Source organism: Beta vulgaris, chromosome 5 (genome assembly GCF_026745355.1).
Source record: "Beta vulgaris subsp. vulgaris cultivar EL10 chromosome 5, EL10.2, whole genome shotgun sequence".
Taxonomy (NCBI): domain Eukaryota; kingdom Viridiplantae; phylum Streptophyta; class Magnoliopsida; order Caryophyllales; family Amaranthaceae; genus Beta; species Beta vulgaris.
The window spans coordinates 52,150,993-52,168,908 of NC_079206.1; the positions used below are offsets into that span (position 1 = coordinate 52,150,993).

Below are 17,916 nucleotides of genomic sequence, written 5' to 3' on the forward strand. Positions count from 1 at the left end.
TAAGATGTTATGAGTTCTACAAAATTTAACATGGACTATACTAGATACATAATCCAGTAAATTAGTTAACACGTTTACCTTCCTCAATGCTGTATCACCTACAGGTATCTGCTGTAAATTAGCAATATCATCTGCATTTGTTGAAGGTGTGTTATCTTGTGATCCAGTACCACATACACCAGAGTCAGTCTCTTCATTCTGCATATCCTTAGTTGAAGCTTCGATGGCATTAGAAGATGTAGCTCCCTCTTCACCAGCACTTGCATCTGATAGCAAGTAAGAAAGTCGAGTCCTTACATTACGACCAATAACAGGCAAGGAGATCGTTGCCCTGAAGTTCTGTTTAGTTGGCGGAGGCCCACCAGCAATCGTTAAATTCAACATTGTTTTCTTTGGTAATGTAGCTTCTTCACTAGTAGCAGCAACATCACTTCCCCTTTCAATTGCAAAACTTCTGCTACCAGGGTTGCCTCCACCAATTTCAGCACAACCAACTACTCTCACCAATTCTAGAGGCCGAGGAACTGTTGCAAAGGCCCATAACCCAATGCTTGCCCCACATAGCTTGCAATCCAATACTGTTGAATTAGGATCATAATAGAAACTTGTAGCCCCAGAGTCTTCATCTGCGCCCATGAGTTCACTGGACCCAGACACATATATAGACAACTTATTGTTCTGCTCATCAGCTGTTGCATGAGAAGAGACGTTTCCATTGCTAAGAGACTTTTTAGGCTTGTCCTCATAATCAACCATGTAAGGAAGCAATCGAGGTACCCATCCACATAAACTTAGTAACCTATGAGCCTGGACATCAGTCACATCATTGTAAATCACATTATTCGACTAAAGGCTGCAAAGAAATATTACAAAACAAAAAAAAAAAAAGCAAAGATATGCATGTACAAGACTCCAACCGAACTTACAGCACACAGATGCTGATATTGCACATACTTTGGTTCGACATATTACGTATAGACGAATATAGATGACGAAAGGGGAGTGAAGCAAGGGCAATGAACAAATCACTAGAGAAACAATATACAGAAATGCTCGGGATAACCTATAGTCTTGTTCTTTCAACCAACTTTGCATTAGAATTATAACTCATTGGAGATTAAGGATCTTAGTTTCACTACAAGTTGAATCACCGAGCATGTATTCCGCCACTAGAAGAGTCTATAAATCCACAATCAGTAAGGTCGTAAGGCAAAAGCGTGAAAAGTGTAGCATCCATACAGCTAATTCAGCCTGCTAGGCCCCTTATCAATGACTGTATTACAAAACTGCGGACTGAAAATAGTTTTGTTTCTCACCTTCTTCACCTGAAAATAGTTTTGCCAAAAAATAAACATCTGTAACTGGACAAGGAATAAAATATCATCAATGGCTGGAATTTTTGTTTCTCTACCCTTTTTCCCGCCTGATTTCCTCATCAACGTAACTTAACCTAATAAATTCAAATAGCACATCTGCATAACTAGTTAGGTGAGGGGGAGAGGATGACATATGCATACTCTAGATATGGCAATAGCTATACCTGATAATACAAGTCAGCAGAAACTACTTCAGCGTCATTTCCAAGATACTCTGTGCAAGAAGAATCATTAGGTGCTGCACCACATTCCATTGCTATGGACTGTTTGAGAAAATGTTCTAATAGAGGACTATTCATAGTGTCAATCACTGAAACAGGTATCATAGGAAGAGCTGAAAGTTGCAACAGTGCAGAAGAACGTTCTTTGTAGTGATCAACCAACAGTGGTGCTTGCATAGGTGGAAACAATGCCAAATTTTCATCACAAGCATTGTCAATCCATGGACAAAGCAGTTTGTGTCCAGAATCTAACTTCAAGCTGAAAACTAAAGCTGCCTTCTCAACTACACAAAAGAAAGCATGAAAGCAAAAGGCAAACATTTAAGTTACCTTGCATACAACAGCTGCTCTGTAAACCAAAACTTTAAAGAAAAAAAAACGTTCACAATAATTAGAGGAAGCTAGCAGAGGCAAAAAGTAAGAACATGCCTTGTTGTTGGTTCCAGGCTGAAGGAGTAGAAAACTGAAGACGTGTTCCACAAACTTCACAGGCTAGGATGTCCATATCTACATTAATCCAACCTCTCCTTGCACAATTCACAGCATCCACGGCCTGTTTATGATCAAAGGTCTTAGTTCCTCCTCTTAAATTCAAAATGCAAATTAGTTCAGCTAAAATAGCAGAGAAACTTATTATGAAGGTGGAACTGCCAGGGAAACAACCACCCTTCAAATGGAATGAGAGCATGTAAAGCAATGCACAACGTTTTCTGAAGAGTAGAACAAAATGCAAAAAAAGTACTCAACTCCAGTAACATCTTAAAAATTAAAATCTCTGGCAATCATAGTTCATACGATTTTCCAGATCGGACAATATCCAGGAAATTGCAGGCTTAACCACTGACTGTTATTTGCAAAGTACCAAATTGCACAAGAAAACTCGATGCAATTCTCAGTGCATGCACATAATCTAAGCTTCACTTTCCCCATAATTTCATTAAAAATATGCAAAATGGAACCATCACATTATATCCAAATGCAACAGTTCTGAGGGAAAATCATGATATAAAATGACAAACAGACTACCGAACCTTGGGTTTAGCAAACCATCTCATGGATTTGAATGTAGCTAACCTCCTCATGAGATCTCCCCTATCCCATGGTCTACATGACGGCGTTTGAGCTGCAGTTTGATCTCCATCCCCTTTCGAGTTCAGTCCCATCGCTGACAACGGACGCTTCTGACCTCTATATTTCTGTGCACTTGATGAACTATCCACCCAAAACCCCTCAACAAACAAAAACAAAAAGAGAGGGGGAAATCCTTCAGTATTTTTAGCAGCTTACGAACCAAATTCAGTTATCACTACAACAAGCCAACAACTAAGCAATAACGCAAGCCCTTCAAAGAAAAGAAAAGAAAAAAGAGGCAATGATGCAAGCACAAGAATATAGTAGTATATCTTTCCAAATTTCATGACATGTAAATTAGTTTCACATTCAGATGATGTAATATATTTAGTTTCAAAGCTATACTTCAAATTCCAAAAGATAAAATTTGATTGCTCCAAATTTAATATAGGGCAACAAACAGTTCTTAAAACCCAATTAGCAGCTTAGCATAGTATAACAAGCTCAAACATAGAACAACAAAGAAAACCCATCACCAAAAATTGCTTTAATATCAGAAAACTTCAATTCAAATTACATGAAATTCCCAGAAATAATAAGGTTTCCCGAAATAAAAACAGCTAAAATAAAGGGTGGATAAACTACATACAGCAAATATTAAACAAAAGTGACCCATAATTATATTGAACAAATATGAAATTTTGGATAGTTAAGATTTTGAAATTCAATAAAGAACAAATTAAAAGTACCTTGGAGAAAGAGGAAGATTAGATTTGGAGGACTGGAGGAGTTTGTTCATGATACTGTGAAATCTCTTCTCTGTATCTTCCGCCATCTTTACACTTTTGAGAATTTTATCGCTTTTCTTCTGTCAGTAAAAACTAGTACTAATTTTTGTGTAATCGCGGTTCTAAACTTATTCGATAGTGGATAATTTTTAGACCGCCATTGTTATGACTAAGATTGGCCTTCGGAGTTCGGGCTTCGAGTTCTCAGCGTTTTCGGGTCAAGTAAAGCTACAAATTTTGGTGATGTCGAATTGTCAATATAGAAGTATAATACTGGTAGAAGTATTCATTTGCAACAACCCAACAAAAAAAATCCTTCATGTAAAACGTTTTGATTTTAGGGCCGGTTCTCCCCAACTTATTTTCAGGTCAGTTCAACTCAGCTCAGTTTATTATTAAATCACTTCTGTTTGACCATATTTAGGAATTGGATATAAAAAAAATTATGGTCATTTGAAATTTTGTTAGATTACTCGATATATAGTTTCAAAATATTTAACTTTCTGAAATTTTGCTTTTTTATAAGGAAAAACCTTGACATGTTGAGTGTGAAGGGATCTCAACTTGTCAAGGGTGAGAATAAACTCTTTCAATCAAGAGATCGATATCTAGCCTTTAGCCACTGAACTATCCTTCACTCTCATTTTAAAATTTTTATCTATAAAGAAGGATGTTGTTATTTACCGTCCATATATATATGTTTTCATCTTTTCAAAACTTATCTTACCTCAAAACTATTTTGATATGGGACACTCTACTTGCGGTTCCACCATGGTGGAACCGAAGAAAATAGTATGTTCCACTGTATGGTCTGGTTCCATGTGAACAGTGAAAAAAAATAATATGGGACGAAGCAGCGGGGAGGAAAGAGGTAGTGGTGGTGCAGAGGAGAGAGGTGCAGCGAGTTAAGAAGGAGAGGAGCAGGGTGGTGAAGAACCCATTCCATCTCCTTGTCATCGAGTCGTACATGTCATGTCTCTTATTCCTTTTCTATGTTTTCTTTTTAATTTTATATGCACCTTTGAATTGATTGTTCTTTCTATCTATAAGATTCTTGACATTTTGCATTTTCCATCAGTTTTTGGATTTTTTTTTTTTTTGGTGGGAATGGTTCAATTTGAAGTTTCAAACTGAGTTTGGATTCCAGGATTTATGCAATTGTGGTTGTTTATGTCAAAGACGGGCAAGAAGGCTGGGTTCCGGCATACCGTCCAAGATGGGCAGGGAAGGAGAACGGAGAAGAAAGGTTGAGGAAGAAGAATAAGGAGGGAGGTGGTCGCAATATATGGTGGCAGAACCGGCAATAGTGGTGATGGAGTGTAGTGATGGTGGTTATTATAGGTTAGAAAAAAAGAAAGAAGAAGAAGTAGAGGAAGAAAGGAGAAAAAGAATATGTTACAAAAAATACGAGCGGTGTTAGTAAATTACGGGTGGTAGATAGCATCACACTTACTTTTGAGATACTAGTGATTAGAATTGTGTGTCAGCAAACGTCCGGAGAATCATTTCAAATAATAAGAAATGGAAGAGGTATATTCATAAATTATAGTTATAGCATGGGATCTTAGGAGCAAACTTGGAGTAAAATATGGGAGGTTTTGGAAAGAGGGTAAAAGATGTGATTTATAATGCATGTGTTTCAGAAAACTAGTTATAAATCTTGAGTTTCTCACGTTTATATTATCAATATGTTATACTGCAAAAATCCAACATAAATTCTTATATGACACGGGTGTGCAATAAGTTATTATGAGACGGGGATAAAATCTTGCTCTTACAAGTGACCTTTTAAAGTAGAAATATCTGTCATATATGAGAAATTTTTTTATCCTAAACTGGTCAATTTCACTTATATGAAAGTAACTCATTTAAACTCTTTGTTTGATAGTGTTCCTTTTGATTTAAGAATGAAGAAGTCTTACAATAAATTTATTATAGATAGCGTATAAAATATTAATTGAAAATCCAATTTTTATTTTTAGGTTGTTACGTGTGGCACTATTAATCGAGCCATAATTTATGTATGTGATTTTAGGGGTCTGGAGTTTACATATCAACATTTATTCTAGAAAATAAAATAATATTTTCTCCAAATAATTCATTTACCGGAATATATAAAAAATTATAAGGATTTATCATATTTGGTGCTAATCACGGGTCATTTGCAAAAAATATTTAAAAAAATAACACATTTGCATGCAATTTGAATCTTCGTCACATATATGTCACACTAGTCAAACAATATTATCGGGGAACCCTTTAGATCTCAATAAGAGAAAAAAAAGGCAATTATTAAGTTTAATAGAGTTAGTTGCTAATTAGGTGACCAGTTAAACAAGTATACAAAAGTAATATGATGAGACTTTCGTGATAAATCATTGAAAATTCTCTTTCTTGTGCTATCTCTCTCTTAAATTATACAATCTCCCATAATCTCCGGTGCATGTAGTGTTTGTTTGGTGGATGATGGCCACTGGGTAGTTTGGTGCACGACAACGGTATTGCAAGACAACAAGAGTGAGGGGTTGAACGGGGTTATTGAATGGGGGTACAGAAGTGGTTGTATAATTGAGTGCTGGTATTAGCGCAAAATTTGGATTTATATGAGCCTATAATTGAAGCAATGGATAGAGTGGAGGCTTTTTTGGTCAACTTTTTCTAAAAATAAGTTGGTCACATGTTCAACCATGATATTAGCTACATCAGTCACCAAAGGCACGGATCATAAGCCGGTTTCAAATTATATTCTTGATACACGATATGATTATAAAAAATCTAAATCGCGAGCTAAAATCCTAACCATAATTTTATAAGAAACATTCTAAAGTCTTAAATTTATAAACAAAAAAATCTCGTGCATTTTGATGTGTTTTTTTTTGTTTTATTTACGTATTTGTAAATTTGTATATCACGATTATAAGATTTTTAAACTTTAAAATGTTGTAACGAAGGATTTTTATATATTATGAAATCTATACTAATATATTACGGGGGTGTTTGGTTCACTAGTTTTAGGTATGAGGTATGGGTTTGGAATGAACAAAACCCATACCTAGTGTTTGTTTAATTTATTTCTAAATTTTAAACCCATACCTCAAACCCATAAGGTATGGGGTTTAGAAACCCATGGGGGGAGGTGGGTATGGCTCATACCTTACCTCTAGGTATCAAATAAAAGAAGATTTTTCATTCCTAAATGAAACCAAACACAAGGTATTAAGTATCAAGTTCCAAACCCATACCACTTTGATTTCATTCCTGATTCCAAACCCATACCATTATATGAACCAAACGCCCCCTAAGAGGCATTCTTAAGCAAGGAACTACTCCACATGGAGTTATCCCTTATAGTGTTTACTTTATGTAAACACGCATACAACAAAAAAAGAAATAGAAAATACGTCTTATAAGATTTGATCCCACAACCTCAAGTTTATACACTAAAGTCTTAACCATCAAACCAAGTATGTTTGGTGTTAAACTTATGAAATAAAATGTTAGCAAATGAAAATTATGATTATCCGATGCATAGTCTGGGCCTAAAAATTAGTATAATTTTATATTGTGTATGTAATAAACAAAAATTTCAAGTGCATTATGCACGGATCCAAGTTATATTTATTTAAAACCTTTCGTGCATTTTTACATGGTTTAAAAACTAGTTCATATAATCATATATAAACATTAGGTGAAACCATATATAATTAGTTCATTTCAAATGAAGAAGAGGAAGTTTTTTGTTTTATTTATTCCAAAATGTAGAGAGAGAGGGGAAAGTATTTTTACAATTTTTATTAATATCTTTTAAATTAAAGTTTTGCAACCAATTTTTTACAACTTTGTACTTCTGTTCCAACCAATCTTTTACAACTTCGATTAAGATCTTTTAAATTAATGTCCACAATGTTAATTCCAACCTCATGATTAAAAGAAAAACAAAAACAAAATTTCTCACTTTCTTTTAGGAGAATTCCTCACATTTTCTTTTTATTGTTCTTCGATTTCTTTTGAATATATAAAATTCTAATCCTTTAGCCGTAAGGTAAGTAAATTTTCAACCCATAATCACATTTCAATTTGAAGAAGTAACCGAAAAGTATGTACTTAGTCAAACAAGCTTAGTCGGTTAACAGCAAACCATGTTTTTCTCCTCAATATCTCCATTATTCCCTCTCTTTAACAAACTCTTCACTCTTTCATATAAACCTCAACGTTGCCTCTTCTCTAGTCATTAGTCAATTTCAAGTTTCAACAACACAAAAAAAAACACACACACACACACAAGGGTTTTACGTTTTAGGTTCTTCAAAAAAGTAGAAGGATTATGTCTTCTTCTAGCAAAGTATCTCTCATTCTCTTTGTATGCATTTTCTCTCTTCTCATCTTGCATGGAACTTCCACTGAATTTGAAGTGGGTGAAAAGTTAACCAAAGGATGGGAAGTTCCTCTTCCAAAACACCCTCACGTTTACAATGAGTGGGCCCAGAAGAACCGGTTCAAGGTCAATGATACACTCCGTAAGTATTGATTGTATACTAACGTGTTAACCATTAATCAAGTATTCATTACTCTACTTTTGTGTCAAATATATGTCCGTCAAAAATAATATTGATTACTCTACTATTAGTAACAAAATTCATTTTAATCATCGGTTCATAATGCAAACTTTCTAACAAAAACCAATAATAATATTCATTTATGTACGTATAAAACTTTAGAAATTTATTAGTCTCATGTATATGTGTATATCCAACATTAACATCTTCAATGGCATATTTAACAATTTCAACTGTGTATTTATCGTATCAAAAAGGAAAACCACCACACATATTTAGATACGGTAAGATTGTATGTTCATTGTTCCTCGAAAACCAAAAAAAATACTAGATTATATGTCATGTTCATTATATTTAAAATTTGTCACTTGATTGACAATAAGGATCAAAGTCAAGATTAACTACTGTTTTTTCTCGATAAATGTGCCACTCATTGCACTTATGATATGATTTGCCAAATTTAAGTGCATATATATATATACACGAAGTAATGGGAAAAAACTTTATCTACCCAGCGGGTCAACAACCCACTACTAATAACAATAAATAAATAGTGGAATCCAACTCATCAATTCTAATAGTTTTTTAATACTCTATTTCTAGTGGGTTAACTACCCACCGGGTAAATGTAGCATTTTGTACAAACTTCTTTTTTAAAAAAACTTTCTTTTGTACAAACTTCTTTTTAAAAAAAAAAAAAAAGCTTGTAATATTTCTTATATTGTGAGCATGCAGACTTCAGGTACAAGAAAGACTCAGTAATGGTGGTGACAAATTCAGAGTACGACAAGTGTGGATCAGCTCAGCCTCTCTTCTTCTCCAACAATGGCGACACCACCTTCGTATTAGACAGGCCGGGTTTATTCTACTTCATCAGCGGCGTGACCGGCCATTGTCCCAAGGGGCAGAAGATGATAGTCAAGGTTTTGGACGTGGAAAATTCATCTGATGATGATCAACAATCTGGAAATCAAACTGCTGCAGAAGACACCAAGAAGAAAAGTGATGCTACTCAGGTTTTGGGTCATTGGAGTTTACCTAGCTTCATGGTTTTGTTCATTGTTGGGTATCATATCATGGGTTGATTATTACTTAATTAGGGTTTCTTTGTTTACTTAGTATCATTAGTTTGGGATTTGATTAAGTAAAGCATAAGAGAAGAGATTAGTTTATCAAGTATTTAATGTGTGTTTTAGAGAATGACACAAATATTTAGGGTTATGTTAAATTTGCTAGCTACTGTTAGAATTTTCATTTTCTAGACATGTGTTTCAAGAAGATATTGTTTTAATTTCGTTTTGATATCTGATTAATTTTCTTAAGTTTGGTTTCGTACATAATCCCATGAGGATAACTCCAACTTGGCCAAGAGAATCAATATGAAGTTGGGTGTATTTTAGGGAATATATATTGTTTATTATCGGTTGGGGAGATTGTTTATGTGATTTAATTAATCAACTTATAAATGATAATTTTAGTGAAATTGCACAAATATAAATGTAGGAGGGGGTTTTCAGGCGAAAAATCGAGATAAAAGCACAAACTTTGGGATTAAGAGGGTGAAGAGCTCTCATAAGAGCCTTAATATAAAACTAAATAATTCATTTGATTACTAGATTTGAAGCCCGTGCGTTATACGGGTTATTGTTATTTTATTTTTTGTTAACTTGGTTGGTTTTGTGATGTTGTGAAATGAGATTTTTCAACTCCTTTGTATTTACATACTTCCTCCGTTCTTTTTTTTTATACCAACAATTACCACTTTAGGTAGTTTCATCTACTGGAGCCATTACACTTTTGTATAAAAAAAACTCTAGTTGACAATATTGTCTTTACTTTATGTTAATAAAACCATCATTAATTACTCAAATTGCCTCATAAAGTCGCGTTTACTTTATTAAGGATTTACTTTTCCCCTACTCTATTGCAGTAGAGAAAGAACAGAAGAGAAAGTATTTGTCATTATACTCTAATTTCTAGATTTGTTATTGTAATATATAAATTTTATATTTTTAATATTCAATTAAATATTATAGCTAAGTATATTATCAAATGATATCCCATTAATTGGTATGACTACGAGTAGCTAACACAATTTTAACATGGAAAATACCGAAATGGTACCTTAAGAAAGTATAGGGTAATAATTTAATAGATGCACGACATAAAGAATAGAGAAAAACATGAGTGCCAACCACAATTGCGACTTCTAATATAGCACATAAACACTAACGCATATAAAATGGAAATGGAAAAGCTAAAAAGAAGATTATAATGATTGTATCATAAATAAATAAATTAAAATTAAAACTAACCTCTACTAATAATCGAAAAACTATTTAAGCGAAAAAAATACATCTTCATAAATCATGAAAATATCAAGACTTATCAAACTTCCCCCTATTTAATGATCCGTGACCTCAATAATCTAGAACGAAAACCTTGATTTATCAATTAGTTTTAGTACAATTAAGTTAATGGAGAAAACAATAAGATATGACATATATATATATATATATATATATATATATATATATATATTTATATATATATATATATATATATGATTATACATACAATATATTTTAGGAATAAAATAATCAGTTAATTGCATATAGGAGTACCTCTGCATTGTCGTTGACAAAATTTCATTTTTGAGTTCTATACAATATTCTAATAAGGTTGTTTTTTATAATCATATTCTAGTTTTTTCATCATCCAAAACTCTAATATATATGTAACTTTATCGTTATATAGAATTTAGTTTTTGTTGTAACAACAAAGTTTCCTTAATAAATTTTGTTGCAATACTAAATTATTTTGGTTCATTGAGTAAGGTCGAGGTTTTGAAAAATAATATGTTTGATCCTGTAAATCGAACCTCTGATCAAATGTTATAATTATATATATATATATAGTTTACTATACTTATAACTATTTTTATATTTATCTAAAAGAAACACTAGATAATGTCTTATAATTCATCTAATTAAATATTTTTTCATGAGTTGTAAAACTATATTGTAAACGAATTTTATTTTGAAGCATATTACAAACACTCTCCAATGGTCTCAATAAATTTTGTTGCAATACTAAATTATTTTGGTTCGTTGAGTACGGTCAAGGTTTTGAAAATAAAATGTTTGATCCAGTAAATCGGACCTCTGATCAAATGTTATAATCACATATATATAGTTTAATATACTTATAGATATTATTATATTCATCTAAAATAAAGACTAAATAATGTCTTATAATTCATAGTTGTAAAATTATATTGTAAATGGATCTTATTTTGAATCATATTACAAACACCCTCCGATGGCAAAAAAATTATGATGATTTGAATTAGGTAGCAAAAGTTACATTTAATTTAAATAATATAATAATTTAGGTTATTTGTTCAAAATTAAGGAAACACTAATTTCTCCCTATCCAAAACTCCTTTTATGTATTTAACTATATGCAGAACTATTTAAATGACATGGCAGTCCTACATGACGCTCTCTATTTCATACGTTTTAGAACTATATTGTAAATAAATCTTATTTTAAAGCATACTTCGAGTACTATCCAATAATACAAAAAATATATTATTTGGAATTACGTAGAAAGAGTCATATACAATATAATAATTTAGGTTGTTTATTGAAAACCAAACTCTAATTTTTCCTTATATGTATTTAATCAATGTAAAACTCCATTTTATTAAAAGATAAAAATAAAAATGCATGAAATAGCAATCATACGTGGCACTGTCTATTTCATAAGTTGTAGAATAATATTGAAAACAGAACTTATTTTGAAGCATATTCCGAATGCTCTCCAATGATACAAAAATCATAATATTCCGAGTTGCTAGCAAAACTTATACACAATTTACATAATATGATAATTTAGGTTGTTGATTCAAAATCAAACTCTGATTTTCGCTTATCTAAAATTCCATATATGTATTTAATCTATGTAGAACTCTATTTTTGTAAAAAAAAAAAAATATACAAATTGATGACGTGACAATTCTACGTGGCGTACTCTATGGCCTCGAAATCTTGAGTAGCTCCCTATACTCCCGAAAAGTTCCTCCTTTATATATATATTAGTATTAGGATCCGCGCAAATGCCCGGGCTTTTTCGTGAATAAAAGGTTGAGTTCTTAAATATTTACACCCATATTTTTTACCATTATTTTTTTAAAACATAGAACAACTAAAAGTTAAAATATGATTTTGTCATTTCTTTGACGTTTGTTTCTAATTTATATATCATGAATAAACTCCATGTATCATTCAGAAACATACTATATCATCATGTAGAAACTACATCACTTCTGAACAATCCATTATATCATTTAGACAATCAATATATCAGGTAGAAACTCACTATGTGATTCAGACTTAACTTTATCATACAGAAACTACATATTTTTATATGTTAAAGCACATGTCATGACATACTTCAGAACTTATATCTTCTTGCATGTTAAAACATTAATAAGACCTCCACTATATTGCATATTATTTCGTTATATGTTAACCATGTCCCACCTTATCCAATATTCATGTTTGTGGAAGACGAATGATGCAACATTTGTTTCTTATCACAGGAAAAGAAAACATGAGTAGTATATTTATTAGAAATTGTACCTTGGGGAAGAACTCAATGTGCAAAGTTGGCCACTAAAAATCTATAATATGTACTTCACGTAATTAGCTTAAGTGGAAATAAAATATAGGAAAGAAAACTCAATGCAAAGCTGATCGCTGACAATCCAGTATCTATAACTTTGAATATTCTAAGTCTAACATGAATAGGTTTTGTAGAACAATCCTAATTCTAATTGAATCTCTTATAACAAGCCTAATTCTAATTGAATCCTTAATTCCAATTGCAGTAGGTTACTTTAATCATACTTTAACCCTAATTCTAATTGATTCGTTAATTCCAATTCCAGTAGGATACTTAAATATGTTAGTATAGTCAATATTTTCTTTTATATGTTACTTTAATATAAAATTATAAATAATGAATCTTACTTTGAAGTACTTTTTAAACACTTCCAATGGGACAAAATATATTAAAATTTATAATCAATTTACTATATTTAAGTTTTTTTTATCGTGAACTCAACACTATGTTTGTATTTTAATCAATTTAGAACTCTTTTTATATTAAAAGAATTTGAAATGGTACTTAATGAGCGCGACAAATGAATAGGTTTTGTAGAACACTCCTAATTCTAATTGAATCTCTTATAACAGCCCTAATTTCAATTGCAGTAGGTTACTTCAATACGTTAGTATAGTCAATATTTCCTTTTATGTGTTACTTTAATATAAAATTTTATATCTAGTATAAATGAATCTTATTTTAAAGTACTTTTTAAACCCTTTTCAATGGTACCAAAATTATAATTTTACGAATTATATATTAAAATTTATAATCAATTTACTATAATTAAGTTTTTCATTGTGAACCCAACATTGTATTTGTATTTTAATCAAAGGTTGTTTCAGTAAATACCTCCGAGTTTTCACGAAATTAACCGAGTACCCTCGCACTTTTGAAAATACACTTGGTACCCTTAGTTTCAACATAATACACCCAAATACCCTTAATGACTAACGATATTAACCGCTGTTAGTCATTAACCCTAATTATCTGATTTAAACCTTAATCCTAACACTAAACGTTAACCCTAACCCTTAACCCCTAACCCCTAAACCTAAATGCTAACCCTAATCCCCCCCCCACCCTAGCAGCTCCCTCTCCCCCACCCTCCTGCAGCTGTCCCCACCCCCGTCGACCCTCCCGCAGCTTCCCCCACCCTCCCCCACCCCTGTCGAATCCCCCTCCCACACCTTTGTCGAATTCCCGTCCCCCAATTCCGCATCCCAGCTCGTCATTTTCTGCAACTCGATCCCTCCCCCACTCTCTTTTCTCGTCTTTTGCAACCAGCTCGCTCATCAACTCGCCTAGTTCGTGGAATTCGACGGGGGTGGAGGGGGGATTCGACGGGAATGGGGGTGGGGGGCTGCGGGAGGGTCGACGGAGGTGGGGGGGAGCTTCTGGGGTGGGTATAGTGGTAGGGTGGGGGAGGGGTGGTGGGAGGGTGGGAGAACATTAGGATTAGGGTTTAGGTTTAAGGGTTGGGGTTGGTGTTAGTGTTTAGAATTAGTGTTAGGGTTAATTAGGATTAATGACTAACATCGGTTAACGTCGTTAGTCATTAAGGGTATTTGGGTGTATTATGTTGAAATTGAGGGGTACTAGGTGTATTTTCATAAGTGTGAGGGTACCCGGTGAATTTAGTGAAAACTGGGGGGTATTTGTAACCGTTTAATCAATTTAGAACTCTATTTATATTCAAAAAAGAAAATATAACATAATGTCACTTTCTTGTGGAGGAAGAAAGTATTTCTTGAAGAAGAAGGAAGAAGGAAGAAAGAAAACTCACGTGAAAGGAGAGGAGAGAGTGAAGGTTGGTTCTTATGTGGGAGGAGGAGAGAGAATATTTTTGTGGGTAAAATAGTTGGGCTTAATGATATTTATAGGCAAGCTTTCCTTTTGTGTCTTAGGAAAAGGCATTGGATCCTAATTAGGATAGCACAATGAATAGGATTGATGAATAAACTCCTAACATTATTAGAAGTTCTTTTTCCTAGTCCAATTAGTATTTGGATTCCTCAAACCCATTTAAAATCCTTTTTCAAATTCAAATAGTATTTCAAATATTTTTCAAAGCATGCCTTCATTAAATATTTTAACTTCCTTAAATCTTTAATATAATGCCTTTGAATTTCAAAATAGTCAACCTTTTAAATAAATAAATTATTTTTAACTAAATTATATTTAAATATAAATATATATATACTGAAATATATTTATAAAATTCATAAATTTACGGGGGATTACACTCTTGTTACTTAAGAAAAATACACATATAACACTTGATCTAAAACAGTACTTTCTTTTATTGTAGAATTTTTAGGTGCCCTTGATGGTACAATGATTAGTGTGAGTATACCTTCTGAGGATCGGTTTAGATATCGTACAAGGAAATATAACCTTTCAATGAATGTATTGGGAGTGTGCTCACCTAAGATGGAATTTATATATGTCCTACCTGGTTGGGAGGGATCAACACATGATGGTCGTATTTTCGAGATGCTATATCTAGGCCTAATGGTTTGGAAGTGCCAAAAGGTAATTCACTTAATAAATCTTTTTAATTAAGTGTAACTTAACTTACATGAGTGAGTGTATAATAAAAAGTGTTTTTTTTAATGTCTTAAGGTTGTTATTACTTATGTGATGGTGGATGTACTAATGAAGAGGGATTCCTTGCACCATAGAAAAGACATCTTTATCATTTTAGAGAGTGGAATAATAGTCCTCACCAACCTCAAAATTGTCGAGGAATATTTCAACAAAAAGCATGCACAAGCTAGAAATGTAATTGAACGATGCTTTCGCTTACTCAAGGGAAGATGGGCAATTCTTAGAAGTCCTTGGTTTAGTTTACAAACACATGGTCGCGTTGTGCTTGCATGTGCTTTGTTACATAAATTGGTAAAGAAATACATGTCCTCCTTTTTTATGATGATGAGTTATATGAAGAAATTGAGAGTGATGGTGATGATAATGATGATGATGATGAGGAGGAGGTAGATTACATAACCTCCATTAATGCGTCAGACCCTTGGACAAATTGGAAAAATTCATTGGCTCAAAAGCATGTTCAACGACTGGAGAGCTAAAAACCATAAGATCTAGTTTATGCTTTTCTTTGATATTTGGAACATTTGGTGTGAATTTGGTGTAGTTTGTATCATTTAGGTTACTATGTCATGTTTAGACTTTGCTTTAGTTTGATATTTGGAACATTTGATGTGAAATTGTTTTAGTTTGTATCATTTAGGCTACTTGTATTTTCTTTTAGAATCCTGCATGGTATTGATTTTCTTTGATAATGATGAGTTAACATATTGGTTTTGTATTGTGTTGTTTTAATGATGTAGCGGGATGAATGAAAGTATTGCTAGTGGAGGTGGAAAAGCGAAAAACAAACTCTTCTGGACTTTGGAAGAAGATAAAGCTCTTGTAGCTACTTTGTCTGACTTAGCTATCGATCCCCATTGGAAATGTGAAAATGGCTTTTGAAATGGTTACGTTACATGTGAATCGCTTGAAAGAGGTCACTGGCAAGGCTATTCCTGGATGTGGTTTGAAGGCTTTAAAACATATTGATTCCAGGCTCAAAACACTTGTGACCAAGTTCAAAGCTATTGTTCAAATGCTAAACTCGAGTGGGTTCAAGTGGGATGATGAGATACCATAATATATGTGGAGAGAACAATATATGATGAGTACTGCAACTCTGCAAGGTATGGACCTCAAGTGTTTCTCATTTTTTTTTTGGTAACTTATATAGAAGTTTTTTTTATGAATGATTTATTTCAACTTCATTTGTTAAATTATGTTGTTCATGCAAACTATAAAACTTTTATGGACATGATTTTCCTCATTTGAATGCATTGTTGGAGATTTATGGCAAATATTCTCTCCTCCTTTCTAACTGTTAGAGGAAAAAACTTCATAGAAGACTTATTTAACAAATTTTAATCTGATACTCAATGGACGATAATTTTGACTCAAGCGAATTTCAATATGATGTATGTTGTTCATTTTTTTTCATCATTATGCATTGTCGGGCGATTGTTATGCAACGATTTACCTTATTTCGTGCAATCTGCATGAAACAGAATAAACTGTTTCGTTCAATCTGCACGAAACAGTCTATTTTGTTTCATGCAGATTGCACGAAACAGTTTATTCTGTTTCATGCAGGTTGCACGAAACAGTCTATTCTGTTTTATGCAGATTGCACGAAACAGTAAATTCGAACCTTCAATAATTATCGCAGTTTCCTTCCAAATTGTAATTCGCAATTTGTTGTTTGCTGTTTTGAAACCACGAAAATGGAGAAAGGAGGAAGAGAAATCACTGAATTTGATGCGTTGTTATGGAAAAATCACTCGAAAATGGAGGAATTCCTAGAAATTAAATTGGTACAACCCTAAAAAGGCCAGAGAAATGGTAGAGGGAGAAAGTAGGCAGAAATTGGTAGATGGTGAATGGAGTCATGAGGGGTATTTTAGGTATTTTACTGGGTTGTGTTAGTGAAGTGAGGTTGCATTTAGCAATCATGTTAAGGTAATAACATTCTCTTATCCCAATTCCATTAACATTGTTATTTTTATCCCCAATTTCTTGGAATTTTTTAAAAACAATTTATCATGTCATAACGCCTATTTTCCAATTTCGCACTAGAAAGAAAATTATGAAAAACTAATAAAATCAATTACGAAACTTATGAGTAATAACATATTTGATTATTGTAACTACTCGTGGCATCGCCCGGACTAAATATACTAGTTTTAATCAAAACGAAGGTTGTATTGAATTACGTTAATTGCCTAATAATATCGTGGGACATAATTATGAAACTTGTCATGAAATCCATTGAATAATTAGGATAATTTCACTTCTAAGTTATGAAATTTGGCAATAGAGTCTCTATAAGGTTTTCCATTTCTTCCCACCATACCCACCAAATGATTTTGCTTGTTTTGACTTTGAAGTTAGTTAATAAAAACAACCCCAATACTTTGTTAGGGCAAAGGTACTAACAGACAGAAAATGACTTTCCTACTTTTTTCTGGGATAAGATGTGATTTCAAACCAAATTTTATTAAAATTCATTCATCTTACAAAATTTTGTTATCAAAAAGATAAAGATAGCATATAAAATTGCATGGCCTGCATCATCAAAATATAATATTACAGTCTCCGTGAACTCAGTCAGCAAACAAAGCTACAACTAAGGTATTGGACCCACGAT

The 17,916-nt window shown here is 32.8% G+C and overlaps 2 protein-coding genes across 8 annotated transcripts in view; one reads left to right on the plus strand and one right to left on the minus strand.

Moving 5' to 3' along the window:
• Nucleotides 1-17,916, minus strand: part of LOC104908215 (hypothetical protein) — a 57,321-nt gene that overhangs the window by 11,578 nt on the left and 27,827 nt on the right. For 3 of the 7 annotated variants that reach the window (XR_007274207.2, XR_007274208.2, XM_010697308.4), the window contains exons 1-5: nt 3,418-3,699; nt 2,629-2,809; nt 2,027-2,150; nt 1,541-1,881; nt 79-807 (exon numbers count right to left, since the gene is read on the minus strand). Coding sequence is in view for 5 of the 7 variants with exons in the window: in XM_010697308.4 (XP_010695610.2) it covers nt 79-807; nt 1,541-1,881; nt 2,027-2,150; nt 2,629-2,809; nt 3,418-3,503 (1,461 nt within the window). In the remaining 2 variants the exon portion in view is untranslated. Of the gene's footprint in view, nt 1-78; nt 808-1,540; nt 1,882-2,026; nt 2,151-2,628; nt 2,827-3,417; nt 3,702-17,916 lie in introns of those variants that run through there. The other 4 variants (XM_019252781.3, XM_048644404.2, XM_057395165.1 and 1 more) reach the window with 3 other exon arrangements.
• On the plus strand, nt 8,774-9,097 carry LOC104908354 (early nodulin-like protein 21). Its single transcript, XM_010697464.2, has one exon. It carries the CDS (start codon nt 8,774-8,776, stop codon nt 9,095-9,097), a length of 324 nt encoding a protein of 107 aa, XP_010695766.2.